The sequence below is a fragment of the Podarcis pityusensis genome (genome assembly GCF_964106645.2).
Source record: "Podarcis pityusensis genome assembly, chromosome: 9".
Taxonomy (NCBI): domain Eukaryota; kingdom Metazoa; phylum Chordata; class Lepidosauria; order Squamata; family Lacertidae; genus Podarcis; species Podarcis pityusensis.
Window position 1 is genome coordinate 76,306,484 of NC_138034.1, and position 19,088 is coordinate 76,325,571.

The 19,088-nt window shown below is 48.1% G+C and overlaps 1 protein-coding gene across 8 annotated transcripts in view; it reads left to right on the forward strand.

The window, feature by feature from the left end:
- Positions 1-19,088, forward strand: part of DYSF (dysferlin) — a 191,700-nt gene that overhangs the window by 42,595 nt on the left and 130,017 nt on the right. For 4 of the 8 annotated variants that reach the window (XM_081020617.1, XM_081020621.1, XM_081020616.1 and 1 more), the window contains exons 12-22: positions 147-273; positions 1,296-1,399; positions 2,103-2,171; positions 3,261-3,304; positions 5,154-5,236; positions 8,129-8,170; positions 9,314-9,429; positions 10,395-10,508; positions 11,559-11,736; positions 12,853-12,977; positions 15,372-15,478. In XM_081020617.1, the coding sequence (XP_080876743.1) occupies positions 147-273; positions 1,296-1,399; positions 2,103-2,171; positions 3,261-3,304; positions 5,154-5,236; positions 8,129-8,170; positions 9,314-9,429; positions 10,395-10,508; positions 11,559-11,736; positions 12,853-12,977; positions 15,372-15,478 (1,109 nt within the window). The remainder of the gene's footprint in view (positions 1-146; positions 274-1,295; positions 1,400-2,102; positions 2,172-3,260; positions 3,305-5,153; positions 5,237-8,128; positions 8,171-9,313; positions 9,430-10,394; positions 10,509-11,558; positions 11,737-12,852; positions 12,978-15,371; positions 15,479-19,088) is intronic. The other 4 variants (XM_081020619.1, XM_081020622.1, XM_081020618.1 and 1 more) reach the window with 1 other exon arrangement.

A 19,088-nucleotide genomic window follows, 5' to 3' on the forward strand; every position in this document is an offset into this window, starting at 1 on the left:
GTCCTAGAACTCATAGAACAGTGCCTGGAATCAAGGTGCACAGGACCCTGAAGTTCAACAGGTACAGTTTTCCTTGCAAGCTCCAAGGGTGAATTCCTAGTCCTCTCCTTTTATCCTCCCCTCCCCCCCCGCCGCTTGTTCTGCAGGTGGAGAGGAAGGAAACGGCCGAAGAGAAGGAGGACATCGAAGGAAACGTCCTCAGGGCGACGGGGGTCTCTCTGAGAGGGGCCCATTTCTCCCTCAAGGTGTACCGAGCAGAGGACCTGCCCCAGAGTGAGCAGGGCTGGGGGGGGGGGAATGCAGTTGCAGAAAGAGCGTGGGGGGAGGAGCAAAGAGGACATCCAGCCACAAAGGGAGGCCTTGGCTGTGCTCCCAAGGGAAACAGTAGGAGAATGCAGGGAAAATCCCTGGATGAGGAGGAAGCAGGAATTATTGGGCAATTAGGTAGTGGTTGTTTTTATTTTGATGATTTATTTTGTGCTTTTGTATTCTGCTTTTATTCTCTGAACTGCCTTGGATATAGGGCAGTATAGAAATCCAGTAAATGAATGAAATGAATAGAATAGAATAGAATAGAATAGAACAGAACAGAACAGAACAGAACAGAACAGAATAGAATAATAGAATTATCAAGAGCTCCTGGGCTGGCGCTCACCTTTAAAATGCTATTAGAATGCTGTTAAAAATATTGTTCCCAAATGTCAAGACAGAAAGAGACTCCTTTGCTTTTTCTCTTTTGCTTCCTTTCCACAAAGTCTCCCTCATTTCTGGACGGGGGTCGCTCTGCAGCGCCCCCTGATGTCACATATTATGAAGGCATTATTAATGTTAAAAAAATAACGTCACATGGCTCACTGGTTATCGAGGCCATTCCTGCACTCTTTTAGCGTTAAAAAACATGTGTGTAGATCTGCCCTGGTTGCTTAAAAAGAGCAGGCGATGACATTTTGAGACGGGCGGTTGACTGCTTGCCTAAAAATGAGACATGCTTAAGCACTGAGAAAAATAATTATAATAACAATAACAACAACAACAAATTTGTATTTGTATTTGATTTTATTTGTACCCCGCCGTCCCAGGCCAGAGCTGGGCTCAGGGCAGCTATCGTCATAAAACTAACACAGTATACAAAGAACATAAAAACAGGCAATCAATTAATAAAAATACATCTTAAAATTAGTTCAGAGCAAATTAAAATTAAAATTAATTTATTATATTCTGCCCATCTGACTGGGTTAAACTGGCCGCACTGCCTTCCTCCCACTGCTCCTGCCTCAGTTTCTCTTTCTTCCCAGTGGACGATGCCGTCCTGGACAGCGTCAAGCAGATCTTTGGCTTCGACAGCAGCAAGAAGAACTTGGTGGATCCTTTTGTGGAAGTGAACTTTGCCGGGAAAATGGTGAGCCGCCTCTGCTCCCTGAGTGGGGCACACAAAAGACCCCCAGGTCTCCGAAAGCCAAAAGTTGGGTTCTGGGTGTGAACTTGGGCATTACAATGGATCCGTCGGCTATCTAGCCTCTGCTGTGCCCTTAAAGTGGGTCTGAGAAGCGTAGCAGAACACATAATTGCATGGCATCGCCCCTTCTTGCACCCAGACCTTCCCCATAGCACAGAAATGGGTCAAAAGCAGCCTTCACAAGCAGGCTTGAGCTGGCTCCCTCCATGCGTGTGTTCAGAGCAGTACCGTATTTTTCCGTGTATAAGACGACCCCAATTACTTGGAACCCAAAATGAAGAAATCGGGTCCAAACCCCCACCCAAGCTGCACACGCCAGAACCCAAACCCGAGTCCAGGCCACCCTCACCAGAGCCCCAACCCCTGTGCATTCACCACCCGTGTATAAGACGACCCCCCAATTTTTGAGTAATTTTTTCTTAGCAAAAAACCTTGCCTTACATGGAAAAAATATGGAATATAAAAGGGGGTTTGCGTGTGGCCTCTTTACCTAGGGCTCCCCTCTCTGAGTCCCCCTCCCCACATTTAACCCTGATATTCTGCCTGGGGTGGGAGGGTTGAGGATCATGATCCGGTGTTATTTTGGGATGATGCGCAGGGAAGCTGCCTTCTCCCTGACCCCCAAACTCTTGTCTCCCTCCGGCAGTTGTGCAGCAAGATAGTGGAGAGGAACGCCAACCCCCAGTGGAACCAGACCGTCACTCTGCCGGCCATGGTGAGTGTCAACAATGTCTAGGCGACACGATGACCATATGCATACGCAATAGACAATCTTTATAGAATTCCTTCAAATCATAAAAAGTTCAAAATGAAATCTTTAGTCTCAAAGTCTCTGGAAATCTTTAAATGAAGTGAGGTACCAAACTTTGTACAGTGGAAGACAAGCTGTGAAGCTTTGTGTATTCAACAATGATGTCCAACACTGAACAGTAATTCTGGATATTGACTACTGTTTCGTAGAATTCTTCGTCAGCGTGGTGGGAGGATATAGAATGCTTCATAAACTGAAAATAAAATTTACCTGCATGACATATCACTTTACAAAAATTATAAACTATAATACAAACGGCAATGAAGGAGAGTACATACCCCATCTTATTTCAAATGAATGGAAAAAAATGAAAATATCAAATGCTGTGGAACAGTGCTCATGTAATAATGTAGTCACTGCTACTAACATTTTTTTTTGAGAAACATATAAAGCCAACTCCAGGTGATGCTAATAACAAGGAGGTTGAGTTTAATGGTACAGTGCACAGTAACAATACAAATACAAGGAAATTGGGATTAAATGAGCAGTACAAAGAAAATACAAATAATCAAATGAAACAATTAAGGTCTAACTCAGAGTTGAGACCCCCTGGATAAATGGTTTAAAACATGAAAATAAACCGTGTTTCTTGCTGCCGTAACTGTCGCTCATTATCTTTTCTGATGCTAATTGCCTTCTGATTCACTCATAAAACTGTAAATAATAGATCCGTATCTGAATGATTATGAGAAACAAAATATTCTACGAGAAGTGCCTCCAAATTAGCATTACGAATACGTGATCGGTGTTCACCAATCCAAATCCCCACAGCTCGAGTGGCAGAGCCTATATACAATAAATTGCAAGGACATCGAATCAGGTCGACTACGTCTTTGGCTTGACAGCCCATTGCTGACGTTCTCTTTGCAACACAGGGGTTTGTTTGGCAATGGGGAGTGAGCCGCCAGAGGGGCCTGCACTCCGGGCATGATCCTGCGTCCTGCTGAGCTGCTCTCCTTGACCTCCCGTCTCCTCTTGTGTTTCCTTCCTTAGTTTCCATCAATGTGTGAGAGGATGAGGATCCGGGTGGTGGACTGGTGAGTCAAGCAGGAGTTGGGCTCTCCTTGGCTCTCACTCTGCTCCTCTAAGGCACAAGGCAGGGAAGGGAGACTTTTCAGTGTCACATGGGAGCAAATGGCAATCTGGAGGAAATCTGAATTATTGTTTTTTTTTACTCCGATTGAGTGCTAAAGAGCAGTTTCCCCCAGGAGAAGCAGCAGGACAAGACTCCCTCCCCCCGCCCCGGTGTCATAGAATCATAGAATTGTAGAGTTGGAAGGGACCCCATGTGTCATCTAGTCCACCCCCTGCAAAATGACAAGGGATCTTACTGAAACTGTCCCAGAAACTCCATCGGGTGCAGAATGCTGCAGCGAGGCTCCTCACGGGGTCTCTGCCATGGGAGCATATTCACCCAGTGCTTTACCAGTTGCACTGGCTCCCGGTGAAGTATAGGGTCAAGTTCAAGGTGCTGGTCTTGACCTTTAAAGCCCTTTGTGGCTTAGGGCCCTTGTATTTATGGGACCTTCTCTCCTGGTCTGCCCCGCAGAGGACCTTAAGGTCCATGAATAACCATAGTTTAGAGGTCCCAGGCCCCAAGGAAGCCAGACTATCCTCCACCAGGGCCAGGGCCTTTTCAGTGATGGCTCCGACCTGGTGGAATGCTCTGTCCCAGGAGACTAGGGCCCTTCAGGATTTAACTTCCTTTCGCTGGGCCTGTAAGACAGAGCTATTCCGCCTGGCCTTTAATTTGAATTCAGCCTGATCTTTTATTTCCCTTCTCTTCCCTCCCCCTCCCCTTTTATGAAGATCACCCGCTCTGAGACCCCACAGCTAATTCTCCCCTGGCCTCCTCGCTGGCCCAAGTAGGATCACTTCAGCCAGCTAGCCCTGGGGATTATCTAATCGATTTTTGAATTTTATTGTTATTCATGTTTTTATACTGTATTTTATGTTTTAATTTTGTTGTTAGGCACCCTGAGCCCGGTTTTTGAACAGGGAAGGGTGGGGGTATAAATAAAAAAATATTATTTATTATTATTATAGAAGGTGCCCCAGCAAGGAGGAAGCTCTGGGTTTCAGCAGAAGGAACCCCATGGGTTGTGGGAATGTTCAGGGCGGCAGGAGAGGATATATTGTTTATTAATATCCTTCCTAACTTGCGCTCGCAAGTTTCTTTATGTAGCAGAGTTACATTCCCCTTTCTTACACGCACAGCAGATAGCTGGTTACAGGCTCGTGTGAGCCTCTCACTATTATATGATTCAGTCTGTCTCAGACTGAATTGTAAATTCCCTTTAATCCCCCTTAAAAGAATAAAGACGCCATAATCTTATTTAAAGTCAATGAAAGAAGTTTACTCACATCAGTTCAGTTCACAGTTGGATTCCTAAAGGCAGACGTAGTTACAAATATGTACATGTGGATCTACCCCATATGGGGGAATAATCCCAGTGCTTCTGCAAGTTGAGAGCTAGCAGAGCATTCCTAGCTAAAAAGCTGGTCCAATGAAGAAGGAAGTGAAAAGAGAGAGGTATGCTTCGTGACTCGTCCTTTTGTTACCTGGACAGGTAAGGTCACGCCCACCTCTAGTCACATGCAAGGGAAGGGTGCTCCAGCCAGGAGGAACAGGAAGTTTCGACTGGCTGGACTAACATCCCCTTGCATGTCCATTCTAGGAAAACAAGGAATGTTGTATTTGACTGCTCCCAGTGGATTACATCCCACATGGCTAATCTAATCCACCCCCTGCAAAGGTATGAGGGATCTTCTTTAAGAAGGTGCCCCAGCAAGGAGGAAGCTCCGAGTTTTAGCAGAAGAAAACGAAAACTGTCTACAAAGTCCAAATCTAAGACGCTGAAATAAAAACAGCCCTTCTTTTTCCAGGGACCGGGTCACTCACAACGACATCATTGGCACAATCCATCTCTGCATGTCCAAGATCTCAGCTCCTGGAGGGGAACTGGAAGGTATTCAACCGCTCTCCGTAGCGTCCGACCCGTTCCTGGGAGTTGGGGGGGGGGAAGGGTTAAGGAGCTGGGAAGAGGGGGCCTTTCAGCTCCTGGGTCTGAACTGGAGTCTGAACTGCAAGCTCTCCTGGCGGTCAGAGAGCATCACTTCCAAAGTGAAGAGGGTGGGACTTCTTTAGCCCACCCAGGCTGAGGATCCGACCAAGAATGGAGGCTGTATTCTGCTTTCACCAGCCTTCCCATTGCACCTGTTGCGTGTCGAGACCCCGTAGCCACCCCCTCGTTGGAAATAACTCACACAAGGACACGGATATTAGGTTTATGTTACTGGGCAAATTTTGGCCACAACTTTATTGAAATTACAGAATGTGAGCGGTATTGGCTTAGGCATTGATTGGATCTGACTATATCTGACTCCTGCCCATTGTGCAGGAAGTCCCCAGTAAGGGTAAGCCACCGGTAGGGGGAGCCCTGTCGATGCGTACCAACTCAAGCTCCCGCTGGTGTTCCCGTCGGGGTCGTGTCAAGGCCTTAGCCCCCCAGCCGGGCTTCAGACTAGAACAACACCCCCGGATTCCTTTAATGGAATACCCTTAAGCTTGGAGGGGCAGGTCATGGCCACACCTCCCCTTCCCCACACAAGGTCAAACAATGCCTAACCACAACCCTAACAAAGTTGTGACGATTGCTACGAGGTGGGCGAAAACCAAGTGGCCAGGGTCAATTTGCCAAGTGGAAAAATTCCTACCAGGCCCCTCAGACAACCAAGGCGACCAACTGAAGTCCATAGCAAGGCCATTGTCTAACCTGCAAAATAGGAAGGGAGGGCGGGTGATTGAGGAAGCGAGCCAAAGAGGAAGTCCTCTGGCTCACTCCTCCGTTTAAACGGCCCCGGCCACGTCCCCCTGGCCAGCAGGCAGATTGGCTGGCCGGGCTCTGATGTGGCCGGGATCCCCCAGGCAACGGGGGACAAGGTTCCCCGCCCCCGGTGGGGAGTGGGTGGCCACGCGGTCCACCGCAACTCCTCCCTACTGGGACGTGGAGCGGATCTCTCATCCCACACTGGTTTCTTGCTTGCAGGAGGTTGGCACAGAGTTTCCCCTTGTGCCAGTTGCATTTACTGTGCATTTGGGACAATCCTGTTCTGGCACGTCCCAGGGCTTCTCCGCATTTACCTTTTGCCTCTTTTTCCAGGCACAGTCTATGTCTGAGCGCTCTTTTTTCTTTTTTGCTTTGGCGATTTCCCTGCAAAAAGCCACTCTTTAAAGCTCAATGGGAGCAAACAGCTCTCTGCAGAAAACCCCATTTTTTCCTTCTTCTTTATTTAAGCTTTGTTATTCATTTTCCATATACAACACCTAGTCATCTTCACTATCATCAGTTCAGTAAAAATATCACAAAAGATGCATGCAATTTTAACTGTGCTTTCTACACGAACCAATGACTTCCCATCCTCTCCATGTTTCCTTTATATTAAACATCTTGCTTTGATTTGCCATTATTGATTTATAAAAATTCTCTTTTCTATTTCGATATCATTTCCCATCATATATATTATTTACAGAAATCATTCAAAGGCAACTAATGTGTTTAGGTTACAGCTATTTTTCAAATAATTTTTGAAATTGCCCCATTCTAGGATGAACTCTTGTCTGGGTTTATCTCTGATTCTTTCCAAAAGGGAGGATAATTCTGTCAATTTGAGTAACCATTCGACTCTGATAGGGAGTTTGTCACTTTTCCAATATGTCGCAAGGAGCATTCTCGCGGCCGAGGTTGCATATAAAAATAATTTTCTTATACGCTTGGGGATGTCAGTGCTTGTAATACCCAGAAAAACGCTCCTGTTTTTTTTAGGGAAATTTAACTTTAACATTAGCTTTAGTTCTGAGTGTACACATACACACGGAAAACCCAAATTGACGTTTGCTCCAAAGAAGCACTTTGGAGGGTGGGTTTTTTTGTGTGTGGGGGGGAGGCTTTTGGACATGGAGCTTAAAAGAACGAGGCCACAGTTAATTGGGGATGAGTCCCCAGTTAATATCTGGTGGCTTCTGCCCTGCTGGTCTTCCTCTCTTCGATTCCCTCCACCCCCAAATCACCCCCTCCTCTCTTCATGGCAGGAATAGGGAACCTCTGAGCTGTGGGCCAAAGATGTGGCCGGTTTGTAGGCACTGCCCCATAGCAGATCCGTGGCTCTTTGCAATCCTCAACAATCAATCCCAAACATCAATATTTGATGTTTTATTGTGTTTTTATATGTATTGGAAGTGGCTCAGAGTGGCTGGGGCTGGATCTACACACACACACACAGAGAAAACACACACACTTTAATTAAGTCAGAAATTAGGTCCTTACAACAAAAGAAAAAAAAAACCCTATGGAAAAGTGATATTAAAAATGTCCTGCTCTCTGGCGCCCTCTGGTGTTGCATGTTTATAGTACACTCAAATCGTGGTTTCTTTCCGAATGTAGCTGAGTCCTGGGTCAACCCAGCCAGGTGGGTGGGGTAGAAATGATAAAATTATTATTATTATTATTATTATTATTATTATTATTATTAGTCAGCTGGTTGTTGGTGCTTGCCTAGACCAGTGTGCAGTGCTTGGAAGCATCAGCGTTCCAAAGCACCTTGTTAGCTGAGATTCCTGCATTGGGTTGGGCTAGAAGACCCTTTGGGTCCCTTCTGTGCCCACCCTTGGAGACGTGGGGTTTAGGAGCCCCCAGACCCCATGCCTGGCTTCTTTTTAACTCCTCTCCTCCTTTGCCCCTCTTTGGTTCACGAGTTCTGGTCTTACCACCTCCCCTTTCCTGAATCCTGGGTGCGGATTCTGTCCCCGAGACCTGGAGATCCTAACATTCTGGTTTCTCTCCCATTTCTTTGCACCTCAGAGGAGTTTCCTGTCCCTGTGAAGCCTTTCCCAGCTACCAACAGTATGTTCCTTTGCACGTGCAAACTTGGCTTCCCTTTCGCACTCGACACCAATACTCGTGCATGCTCAAAATCCGGACTTCTTCTTTTTAAAAATTGTGTGCAATTCTCTGTTTTGTTGCTGTTAGTAGTGTTAGCAGTGCGTCTGGCTTTTTACTGTCCCGACTCCAACTGTAATGGCTGCTTTGTTCTGTTTTATTATTCATTTATCTATTTTGTAAAATTTATATGCCGCTTGATTGTTTTAAAAAAAGCAATTAGCCCAACAAAACCTGAAAAGTTTTAACTTATGGAATGAAAGTATTTTTCATAATTTTTCTTAGGTGGATCTGCACATAGGAAAAAACGCTATAAATAAGTCATTAATTAGATTGTTGTAATGAAAAGGGAGGGGATGCGGGTGGCGCTGTGGGTTAAACCACAGAGCCTAGGGCGTGAGCTCCCGTTGTTCGGTCCCTGCTCCTGCCAACCTAGCAGTTCGAAAGCACGTCAAAGTGCAAGTAGATAAATAGGTACTGCTCCGGCGGGAAGGTAAACCCCGTTTCCATGCGCTGCTCTGGTTCGCCAGAAGCGGCTTAGTCATGCTGGCCACATGACCCGGAAGCTGTACGCCGGCTCCCTCGGCCAATAAAGCGAGATGAGGGCCACAACCCCAGAGTCGTCCGTGACTGGACCTAATGGTCAGGGGCCCCTTTACCTTTACCTTTAATGAAAGGGGGAAAAAACCCTATGGAAAAACATGTGTAAAAATTTCATGCTCTCTGGCGCCATCTGGTGTTGCATGTTTATAAACACATTCAAAATGCTGTTTTTGAAGTGAGGTAGCTGAGTCCTTAGTGAAAATGCGGCTGTTGTCCCCCCCCCCCCCCCGCAAACCACTTTACAATCAAATGGCATGCAGATTTACTGAAACAAGTGAGCAAGCAAGCAAATAGACAAACAAATGAGTTTTACGGAAATTTGGTGTCCTGGGACATGGCCCCCATCACCCTAGCGGACCACCCCCTGTGTGTTTCTTTTGGGTGGGTGCTGGCGCTTTGCTTGCTTCGGCCCCCTTCCAGCTCACCGGTCAGTCCAGAAAAGTCCACATTTCTCAAGCCAGCGCTGCTACTGCTTCCTGTCTCACCCTCTCGGTCTCCCTGCAGTGGACGATGCGCTGGGTTTCCTGCCCACTTTTGGCCCCTGTTACGTCAACCTGTACGGCAGCCCCAGGGAGTTCACGGGATTTCCGGACCCCTACGAGGAGCTCAACCTGGGAAAGGTGAGGAAAGTCGGGAGAAGCGTCCGGGGCGCGACCGGACACCCTAAATGGAGATAAACGCTGTGGCGTAGCCTCTGACATTTCCTCGTGTGGAAAGAGGGACGTTCTCTTCCCCGTCCGCGTCACTGCCGGAGCATTTCTTCCTGGTCAGGTTCAAAATGTCAGGAGAGGAAACCCAGAAAACAGCAGGATTTTAAGCGCAGGAATCTTTGAATGTGGGTATTGCATTCAGGGAAGCCTGATAGCAAAAGAAAACCCCAAATTAATAAATTCAATAAGTACAACTCACTAGCAGGGATAACTGATGCAGTATAGAATAGCTAGCCTCAGGCTGCCATATTTCCAGAAGTGAAAATCTGGACACAAACAAACGGCTGAGAAAATTCCCAAAGTTGTTGAGAAATAACCCAAGTTTCGTTGAGCATTTTAGGTTAGGTTGCCGAAGATCCAGGACAAACCACCGCTTTTCGGAAGTCCCCCTGGATTTTCTGGTCATGTCCAGGAAAATCTGGACATATGGCAACCCACCATGATTCTGCCCAGCCTCCACAGCTGGAGACAGCAATGCGTCATGGTGCTGGTAAGGCCAAGGTTGCAGGTTCGATCCCCTCATGGGGCAGACGCATAGTCCTGCGTTGCAGGGGGTTGGTCTGGATGACCCTCAGGGTCCCTTCTGACTGGAAGCTTCCACAATTTGGAGGGCCACTTTCTGGAAACCCCTATTTTCATGGGGAACATGATGGAGTTATCGAACCCACGAGCTGTCTGAAGGCAGCCTTGTATAGGGAAGTTAATGTTGTATTATGTTTTTCTATGTTGGAAGCTGTCCAGAGCGGCTGGGGCAACACAGTGAGATGGGTGGGGGGCTATAAATGGGGAAATTATCATGATGTAGTGGGATGTCCCTCATTCCATGGGAGAAATGTTGGAGGACTTGGCTGGATCTCTTCTCCTCCACCCCCCAGGGAGAAGGGGTGGCTTATCGCGGCCGGTTGCTGGTAGAGCTGGAGACCAAGTTGGTGGACCACGTGGAGCAGAAGGTCGGGGACATCCCTCCTGATGACATCTTGCTGGTGGAGGTGAGGCCCCCCCCCGGGACACCCCTTTCCCTTCCGGACACAAGGCCAGGTCCTCCCAGAGACATCACAGAGCTGCCATTCCCTGCTATCCACCTTGCAAACTGTTAAAGTTTGTGGGTCGTAACTCCTTTGACCCACGGAGTCTGCTGCAATGGCGCTGCAATAAATCTGATTTATTGGCACTCCGACAAACTTCAGTGGCGCCCACACACTTCCACACACTCGCGCGCTGCCACTCTTCTCAGTTGTCAGAGCTTAGCAGAGTTCACACGTAGCATAAAATGGATTTGTCTGTGTCTGCGTGGTGTCTTTAATAACTCAGCTCAACACCAGTGCTTCTAATCTATAACTCTTTATTTAGAAGCATTCAAAACAGAAAAGAAAAAACCTACAGTCTAGCTGCATGCTCAAAAAAAATTGAGGTTTTGGAGCTATTTTTAAGGGGAATCACCCCAAACAGGGGTTGCATTTTCCCAGACATTTTGACAATTTGCACCCAGGCGCTGCTTCTGGCGGCCAATTTCTGGACATGAAAAGTCTCGTGGCACCTAATAGACCAGCAGGTCGATTTGGAGGACAAGAGAGTTGCTTTTGCAAAAAAAGGAGAAGTGACTCCTAATTTTCATTTAATGATAATTAATAATAATCATATGATCCCTGCGGAGGCCTTCCAGCTCTCCCTTTCTAATAATAATAAATCGCAAAAGTGCTTTTGTCTCTGCAGCGACTCTCTTCCTGCTTTCAGGACTAGCTGGCAGGTATATTATTATTATTATTATTAGCATTTCCCCCAAGGAAAGCACAAGGTGGCGTCCATGCCTCTCCCCCCCCCATAATATCCTCGCAACACCAACCCTGCAAGGTAGGGTTAGGCTGAGAGGGAGGTAGCGGCCAGCCCCCCGAGTGGGAATTTGAACCCCGCTCTTCCGGGTTCCACGCCCATCACTCTAACCACTGCACCACACTGCCACGCCCCGATTTCTGGGTCTTCCGAGACTCTGGCGGGCCCGATCCATGCCGTCTGTCTCCTTCCTCTTCCCCGCATGGCAGAAGTACCTTCGCCGGAGGAAATACTCTCTCTTTGCCGCCTTCTATTCAGCCACCATGTTGCAGAACGTGGACGATGCCATCCAGTTTGAGGTCAGCGTGGGCAACTATGGCAACAAGTTCGACAGCACCTGCCTCCCTCTGGCCTCCACCACCCAGTACAGCCGGGCCGTGTTTGACGGTAAGGACTAAACAGAACAGACTAAAACAGATTAAAAACTCCTACGAACTTTCTAAGCATCTGGTTTGTCTTGTCTAAGCAAGAAGGCTTTTAGCAGGTGCCAAAAAGAGGGCAGTGAAGGCACTTGCTTGAGATCAAGTGGCAGGGAGTCCCAAAGGGCAGGTCCTGCTGCAGGGAACGATCAAGTTTTATAGAATCGCTTTGTAGAATCGCACAATTGTGCGGCCGGAAGGGTTCCCTGAGGGTCATCCAGTCCAACCCGTGGCAATGCAGGCACCACAGATCAATGGGCCCAGAGAGGCGGCCACCCAACCTTTCCGTCAAGGAGGTTGCACTGCTGTCAAACAGTACCAGGGATTCTTTAGCTGTGGTTAACCTGCGGAACTCCCTCCCACTGGAAGTGGACACCATCTTGGATGGCTTTAAAAGAGGATTGGGCAAATTCATGGAGAAGACGGCTATCGATGGCTCCTAGCAGAGATGACTCTGCTCTGCCCTCTCTGCAGTCGGAGGCCTCAGTGCTTCCAAATCCCAGTTTCTGGAAACAGCAGGAGGGGGAGAGTGTCGCTCTTGTGTTCGAATCCCACTTGCCGGTTTCCCGTTAGGATATCTGCTTGGCCCCTGGGAGAAGAGGAAGCTGCACTAGCAGACCCTCCAAGGCCCCCAATTTTCCAGGGACAGTCCGGGATTTACAGAAGACATCCCGGTTTCTGATCTGATCTGAGAATGTCCTGCTTTTCCTTAGGAAATCCCTATTTTCATTGGAGAAATGCTGGAGGGGATGCGGTTATGTGACCCCCCCCAAGCCAAGGACCCCCAAGCTATACAACCTTCAGAAGACATCGGAAGGCAACCCTGGATAGGGGTTTTTTCTGAAAAGTTTAACCTTTTATTATATTTTAATATATGTTAGAAGCTGCCCAGAGTCAGATGGGCGGGGTATCAATAGTAAGATTATTATCACGGAAGAGGACATCCCTGTTTTCAATCCAGAAATGTTGGAGGGTGTGGAGTAGATGGGCCATTGGCCTGATCCGGCAGAAAGTCAGATATATCTGTGTCTCTGTCTCCTTGTCTCACTGGCTGGGGGCTTTTTGGTGTTTTCCATCCCTGCAGGCTGCCAGTATTACTACCTGCCGTGGGGCAACGTGAAGCCAGTCGTGGTCCTTTCCTCCTACTGGGAAGACATCAGCCACAGGACCGACGTGCAGAACCGCCTCTGTGGCGCTGCGGACCGGCTGGTGAGTGACCTAAACGTCTCCCATTAACACTCTCCCTCCTCCCATTTTTGGGGGCCTTTCTCTGCCTTCACGGGAGACCAGTCGACTTGGCAACACCCCCCCTGGACAGCCCCAAGTGACCTAGTCCTGAGAAAGCACTCTGCACTGGCTCAGGGGCAAGCTTGCCACAAGCACACAGAGGCTGGGAGGGGCCTCTGGTTTCCTGCCCTATATGCGTTTTATAAAACGTATCTCCTACTGGATGGTAGGGAAAAAACAATCTCTAAGTGATTTTCTAAAAAGGTATGGCAATAAAATTATCACAACCATTAATATTTTTTAAATTTTATTTTATTTTAGACATCTGAAGGCAGCCCCGTATTGGGAGGGTTTTAATGCTTTATGTTTTTTATTACCTTTTTAGATATGCTGTAAGTTGCCCAGAGTTGCTGGGGAAAACCAGCCAGGTGGCTGGGTATAAAGTCAATAATAATATTAATAATAATAATAATAAATACAGAAGGTCAAAAGCGCAACAGAACAGATTAAACAGATTAAAACTACCACAAACTTTCAAAGCATCTGGCTTGTCTTGTCTAAGCAAGAATGCTTTTAGCAGGTGCCAAAAAGAGGGCAGGGAAGGAGTCTGCTTGGGATCAATTGGCGGGGAGTTCCAAAGGGCAGTCCTGCCTCAGTGAACGATCAAGTTTTTACATGTGTGGGACTTGTGTTCTATGGCACGGGCATGTGTATTAATGCCAAGTCCCCCATCCGAAGTGGGGGCTTGTGGGGCAAGGCAGTGCCATAGCGAAACTCATCCTAAGTTGTTAAGTGCTTTATATAATAATAGTAATACCTTGGACCTGGCCTGGCAGCAGATGGCAGACCCTCCAACATTTCTCTGGTGAAAATAGGGACGTCCCCTTCCATCATGATAACTTTACTGTTTATACCCAACACACATCTGACTGGGTTCCCCCACCCATCGGTCCCTGCTCCTGCCAATCTAGCAGTTCGAAAGCACGTCAAAGTGCAAGTAGATAAACAGGTACCGCTGCGGCGGGAAGGTAAATGGCGTTTCGCCAGAAGCGGCTTAGTCATGCTGGCCACATGACCTGGAAGCTGTCTGCGGACAAACGCCAGCTCCCTCGGCCAATAAAGCGAGATGAGCGCCACAACCTCAGAGTCGGTCACGACTGGACCTAATGGTCAGGGGTCCCTTTACCCTTTACCTTTAAGGAAAAGTGGGACATTCCGGGATCAAATTGGAAACCGGGACGGCTTCTCTAAATCAGGGACGTCCCTGGAAAACAGGGACCCTTTGGAGGGTCTGAGATTGCCAAGCAGTGCCCCCTCTGAGCACAGGAGTGAGATCCTGCCAAGACTTCCCTCCTGTCAGCAATTGGACTGCAGCATCCTGCCCTCGCTGCAGCACTAGGGAAGCCCCACACGGAGTGCATTGCAGCAACCCAGACTTGGAACAACAAGCGCATGAGTTGCTGTGGCAAACCTCTCCGTGTCCAGGAATGGCCGTAGCTGGTGAAACACTTCCAGCTATTAACAGAGAAATCTGAGGGCTCCCTTGGACAAAAAACAAGGCCACCAGCCAGGAATAGCAGAGCAAAACAGCAACCAGTAGGCTTGGTCTTGACTGAAGATTATCGCGACAGGACTCCCACCTGCCACAAGGTGGAACAAGATGGAAGCCCCCAACAAAAGAGCCCCCAAACTTTTATTAGCTGCTAATCCCCATGTTACATCCCCCCCAAACTACATCACTCATACATCACGTTTACATCATGAAAGGGGAGGTCTGGTGGCAGTAATCTGAGCATCCTGGACCCTGCCCCATGGTTCCCCTTGCTCTCCACCAAACACCCATCAAGTGTAACAAAATAGATATTTACATTTCCCTGTTTCCCAGCCAAGTTCATCACACCCTTTTGTCTTCATCTGGGTTTGTGATTTCTGGAATGGCTACCTGTCTGGCATTTAGGTATCAGGATGCCAGGAATTATCACTCAGGCAGAGGGGCTGCTGAGTAGCTGAGCTCACCTGTCTATATGAATTTCTGAAGTTTTCCCAGTGAGCCAGTACAGAGATACATTTATCAGTAAATTCTTACATTTGGTATCGTGCAGCAAAGGCCCTTTGAACAGATAGGAAGAAACTTTGATGAAGTGTTTCGTGGGCACAAATCACAAAAGTCACAAAAGCGATTGTGCTGATTTTGGTAGTGTGCTGCATGTGCGTGATATCTGCTGGAGGGGCAACCCCCCCAACCTATACATAAATTCCTGCAACACAGCTCCCGCCCCGCTTCCGCACCCACAAGCTGGCAGTCTTGCCTAGTGGTCTGTGTGCATGTGTGATTCCAGCGGTGTGGTTTTTCCCCTCTCTTTCTCCCCAATGTAGGAAGAGAACTTGGCACTGGTCCAGCTGGCCATCAAAGCCAAGTGCTCCGTGGGCGACCTGGACACCCTTGTCGCTCGGCTGATCGATGAGGTCATCGCGGACTGCAGGTAGGGGTCTGTGGGGCCGCCAGCCTCTTTCTGTGGGGTTGTTACGAGCCGGGTTGTTTGGGTTGGAGGGGGTCCCTGGCAGCAAAGAATGCCGTCCTTCTGGCTCGGAGCATCGGCCGAGCCAAGGCACGGATTTGAAAAAGCGATACTTGAGGCAGGTCGTAAATTTCCACTCGGTGGGCTGCCTACCTGAATGGGCCTCATTGTGTTTCAGGGCAGACCCTCAATTGGGGGGGGGGGCAGACAGCCGCCTCCAGTTCACGGCCTCACGGCTGGTTCCTAACTCATACCCTCCAACATTTCTCCCAGGAAAACAGGAACGTCCTACTGCAGAATGATAATTTTACTTTTCATACCGCTCCCATCTGACTGGGTTTCCCCAGCCACTCTGGCCTGCTTCCAAAATATATATAAACATAATAAAACATATTTTTAAAAAATCTTCCCTCTACAGGATTGCCTTCAGACGGCTCAGGGGTCAGATAACTCCCTACCCTCCAACATTTCTCCCATGAAAATATGGATGTCCTGTCGCATAATGATAATTGTACTTTTTATACCCCACCCATCTGACTGGGTTGCCCCAGCCGCTCTGGGCTGTTTCTAACATATAGAAAAACATAATAAAACATTGAACATTTTTTTTAAACTTCCCTATACAGGGCTGCCTTCAGAATAGAATAGAATAGAATTTATTATTTATACCCCGCCCATCTGGCTGGGTTTCCCCAGCCACTCTGGGCGGCTTCCAACAGAGTATTAAAATACAGTGGTCTGTTAAACATTAAAAGCTTCCCTAAACAGGGATGCCTTCAGATGTCTTCTAAAAGTCTGGTAGTTGTTGTTCTCTTTGACATCTGGTAGGAGGGTGTTCCACAGGGCGGGTGCCACCACCGAGAAGGCCCTCTGCCTGGTTCCCTGTAACTTGACTTCTTGCAGTGAGGGAACTGCCAGAAGGCCCTCGGAGCTGGACCTCAGCGTCTGGGCAGAACGATGGGGGTGGAGACACTCCTTCAGGTATACAGGACCGAGGCCGTTTAGGGCTTTAAAGGTCAGCACCAACACTTTGAATTGTGTTCGGAAACATACTGGGAGCCAATGTAGGTCTTTCAGGACCGGTATGTAGTCTCAGCAGCCACTCCCAGTCACCAGTCTGGCTGCTGCATTCTGGATTAGTTGCAGTTTCTGGGTCACCTTCAAAGGTAGCCCCACATAGAGCGCATTGCAGTAGTCCAAGCAGGAGATAACCAGAGCATACACCACTCTGGCGAGGCAGTCCATGGGCAGGTAGGGTCTCATCCTGCATATCAGATGGAGCTGATAGACAGCTGCCCTGGATACAGAGTTGACCTGCGCCTCCATGGACAGCTGTGAGTCCAGAATGACTCCCAGGCTGCACACCTGGTCCTTCAGAGGCACAGTGACCCCATACCGGACCAGGGAGTCCCCCATACCCGCCCTCCTCCTGTCTCCCAAAAGCAGTACTTCTGTCTTGTCAGGATTCAACCTCAATCTGTTAGCCGCCATCCATCCTCCAACTGCCTCCAGACACTCACACAGAACCTTCACCACCTTCACTGTTTCCGATTTGAAAGACAGGTAGAACTGGGTATCATCCGCATACTGATGAACACCCAGCCCAAACTCCATGATGATCTCTCCCAGAGGCTGCATGTTGATGTTGAAAAGCATGGGGGAGAGGACGGAACCCTGAGGCACCCCCACAGATGACTTGGGGGTCGGATAACTCCATATGTTCCAACATTTCTCCCATGAAAATAGGGACGTCCTAAGGAAACGAGTAGCAGTTCGAAAGCACGTCAAAGTGCAAGTAGATAAATAGGTACCGCTCTGGCGGGAAGGTAAACGGCGTTCCCATGTGCTGCTCTGGTTCGCCAGAAGCGGCTTAGTCCTGCTGGCCACATGACCCGGAAGCTGTCTGCAGACAAACACCGGCTCCCTCGGCCTATAGAGCGAGATGAACGCGCAACCCCAGAGTCGGTCACGACTGAACCTAATGGTCAGGGGTCCCTTTACCTTTACCTAAGGAAACGAGGGATCAAATCAGAAACAAGGATGGCTTCTTTAAATCTTTAGTTTTTCCTGGAACATAGGGACTCTAGGAGGGTCTGCTAACTGGGCATCTATGGCCCGTTCTCGACAGGTTTGCAAGAAAAACCATAAGGACCTGCAAGGATTGTGGTCCTTTGAAGAGGCAGTGTGCCTTACAAAATACCCCCTCTCCCCCCAAAGAGTCCTTGGTTCTTGGGTGCACATTTGTGCCCTGTAGGCTGCTGTGTGTTTGAGGAATATCACATATTCCAGCATGCAGAGAGAGACTGAGAGAGAGGGGTGAGTGTGTGCTGGTCTCTTGCAACGAAAGGCGTCTTGCATTGCCTGAAAAATTTAACAAGGGTGAAGCAGGCTTTGGTCCATGCAGGCTTCTCTCATGGAATCAAAGAATGGTCAAGTGGGAAGGGACCCTGAGGGTCATCCAGACCAACCCCCTGCAATGCAGGAATCTCAGCTCAAGCATCCCTGACAGAGGGCCATTCAACCTCTGCTTCTAAACCTCCAAGGAAGGAGAGTCGATCACCTCCCAAGGGGGAGTCTCTTCCACCGCCAAGCAGATCTTAACTGCCAGAAAATTCTTCCTCATGTGGTGACAGAATCTCCTTTCTCTTTCTTTGAATCTGTTGGTTTGGGTCCTCCCTTCTGGAGAAGCAGAAAACCAGCTTGCTCCATTTTCTGTGTTTCAGATATTTGAAGAGGGCTACAAATGAGCAGAAGGGATAACAACAACAACAACAACAACAACAACAACAACAACAACAATAAAATAATTGATGATAATAATAAAATTGGTGATAATAAAAAATAATTGATAATAATAATATTGATAATTTTATTTATGAGGAAATCAAAATCAAATATCTTTAATACGGTCAATGACCAGGAAGAATATTGATAATAATAATAATAATAATAATAATAATAATAAAATAATTGATAATAATAAAATTGATAACAACAACAACTTATTACTTATACCCCGCCCATCTGGCCAGGTCTCCTCAGCCAATCCCCACAAAAGGAGATTGTGACTCAACAGAGGTGCTGGACTCTCCCTTCTCAGAGGTTTTGAAGCAGAGCTTGGATAGCCACCTGCCAGGGATCATTTAGTTGAGATTCCTGCATTGCAGGGGGTGGACTGGATGGCCCTTGGGGGTCCCTTCCAAACCTACCATTCTATGATTCTATGAATAAGCTGCCTAGACTGCTGGCTTCTGAAGGGGCGGAAACCATAGGTTAGGCCCAGGGGTGGGCAGCCTAAGGCCCGGGGGCCGGATGCGGCCCAATCGCCTTCTAAATCCGGCTCACGAACGGTCTGGGAATCAGCGTGTTTTTACATGAGTAGAATGTGTGCTTTTATTTAAAATGCATCTCTGGGTTATTTGTGGGGCATAGGAATTCGCTCATTTCCCCCCAAAAAATATAACCCAGCCCCCAGCTGAGAAAGGTTGCTGAACCCTGGGTTGAAGTAAAGGTAAAGGGACTCCTGACCATTGGGTCCAGTCGTGACCGACTCTGGGGTTGCGGCGCTCATCTC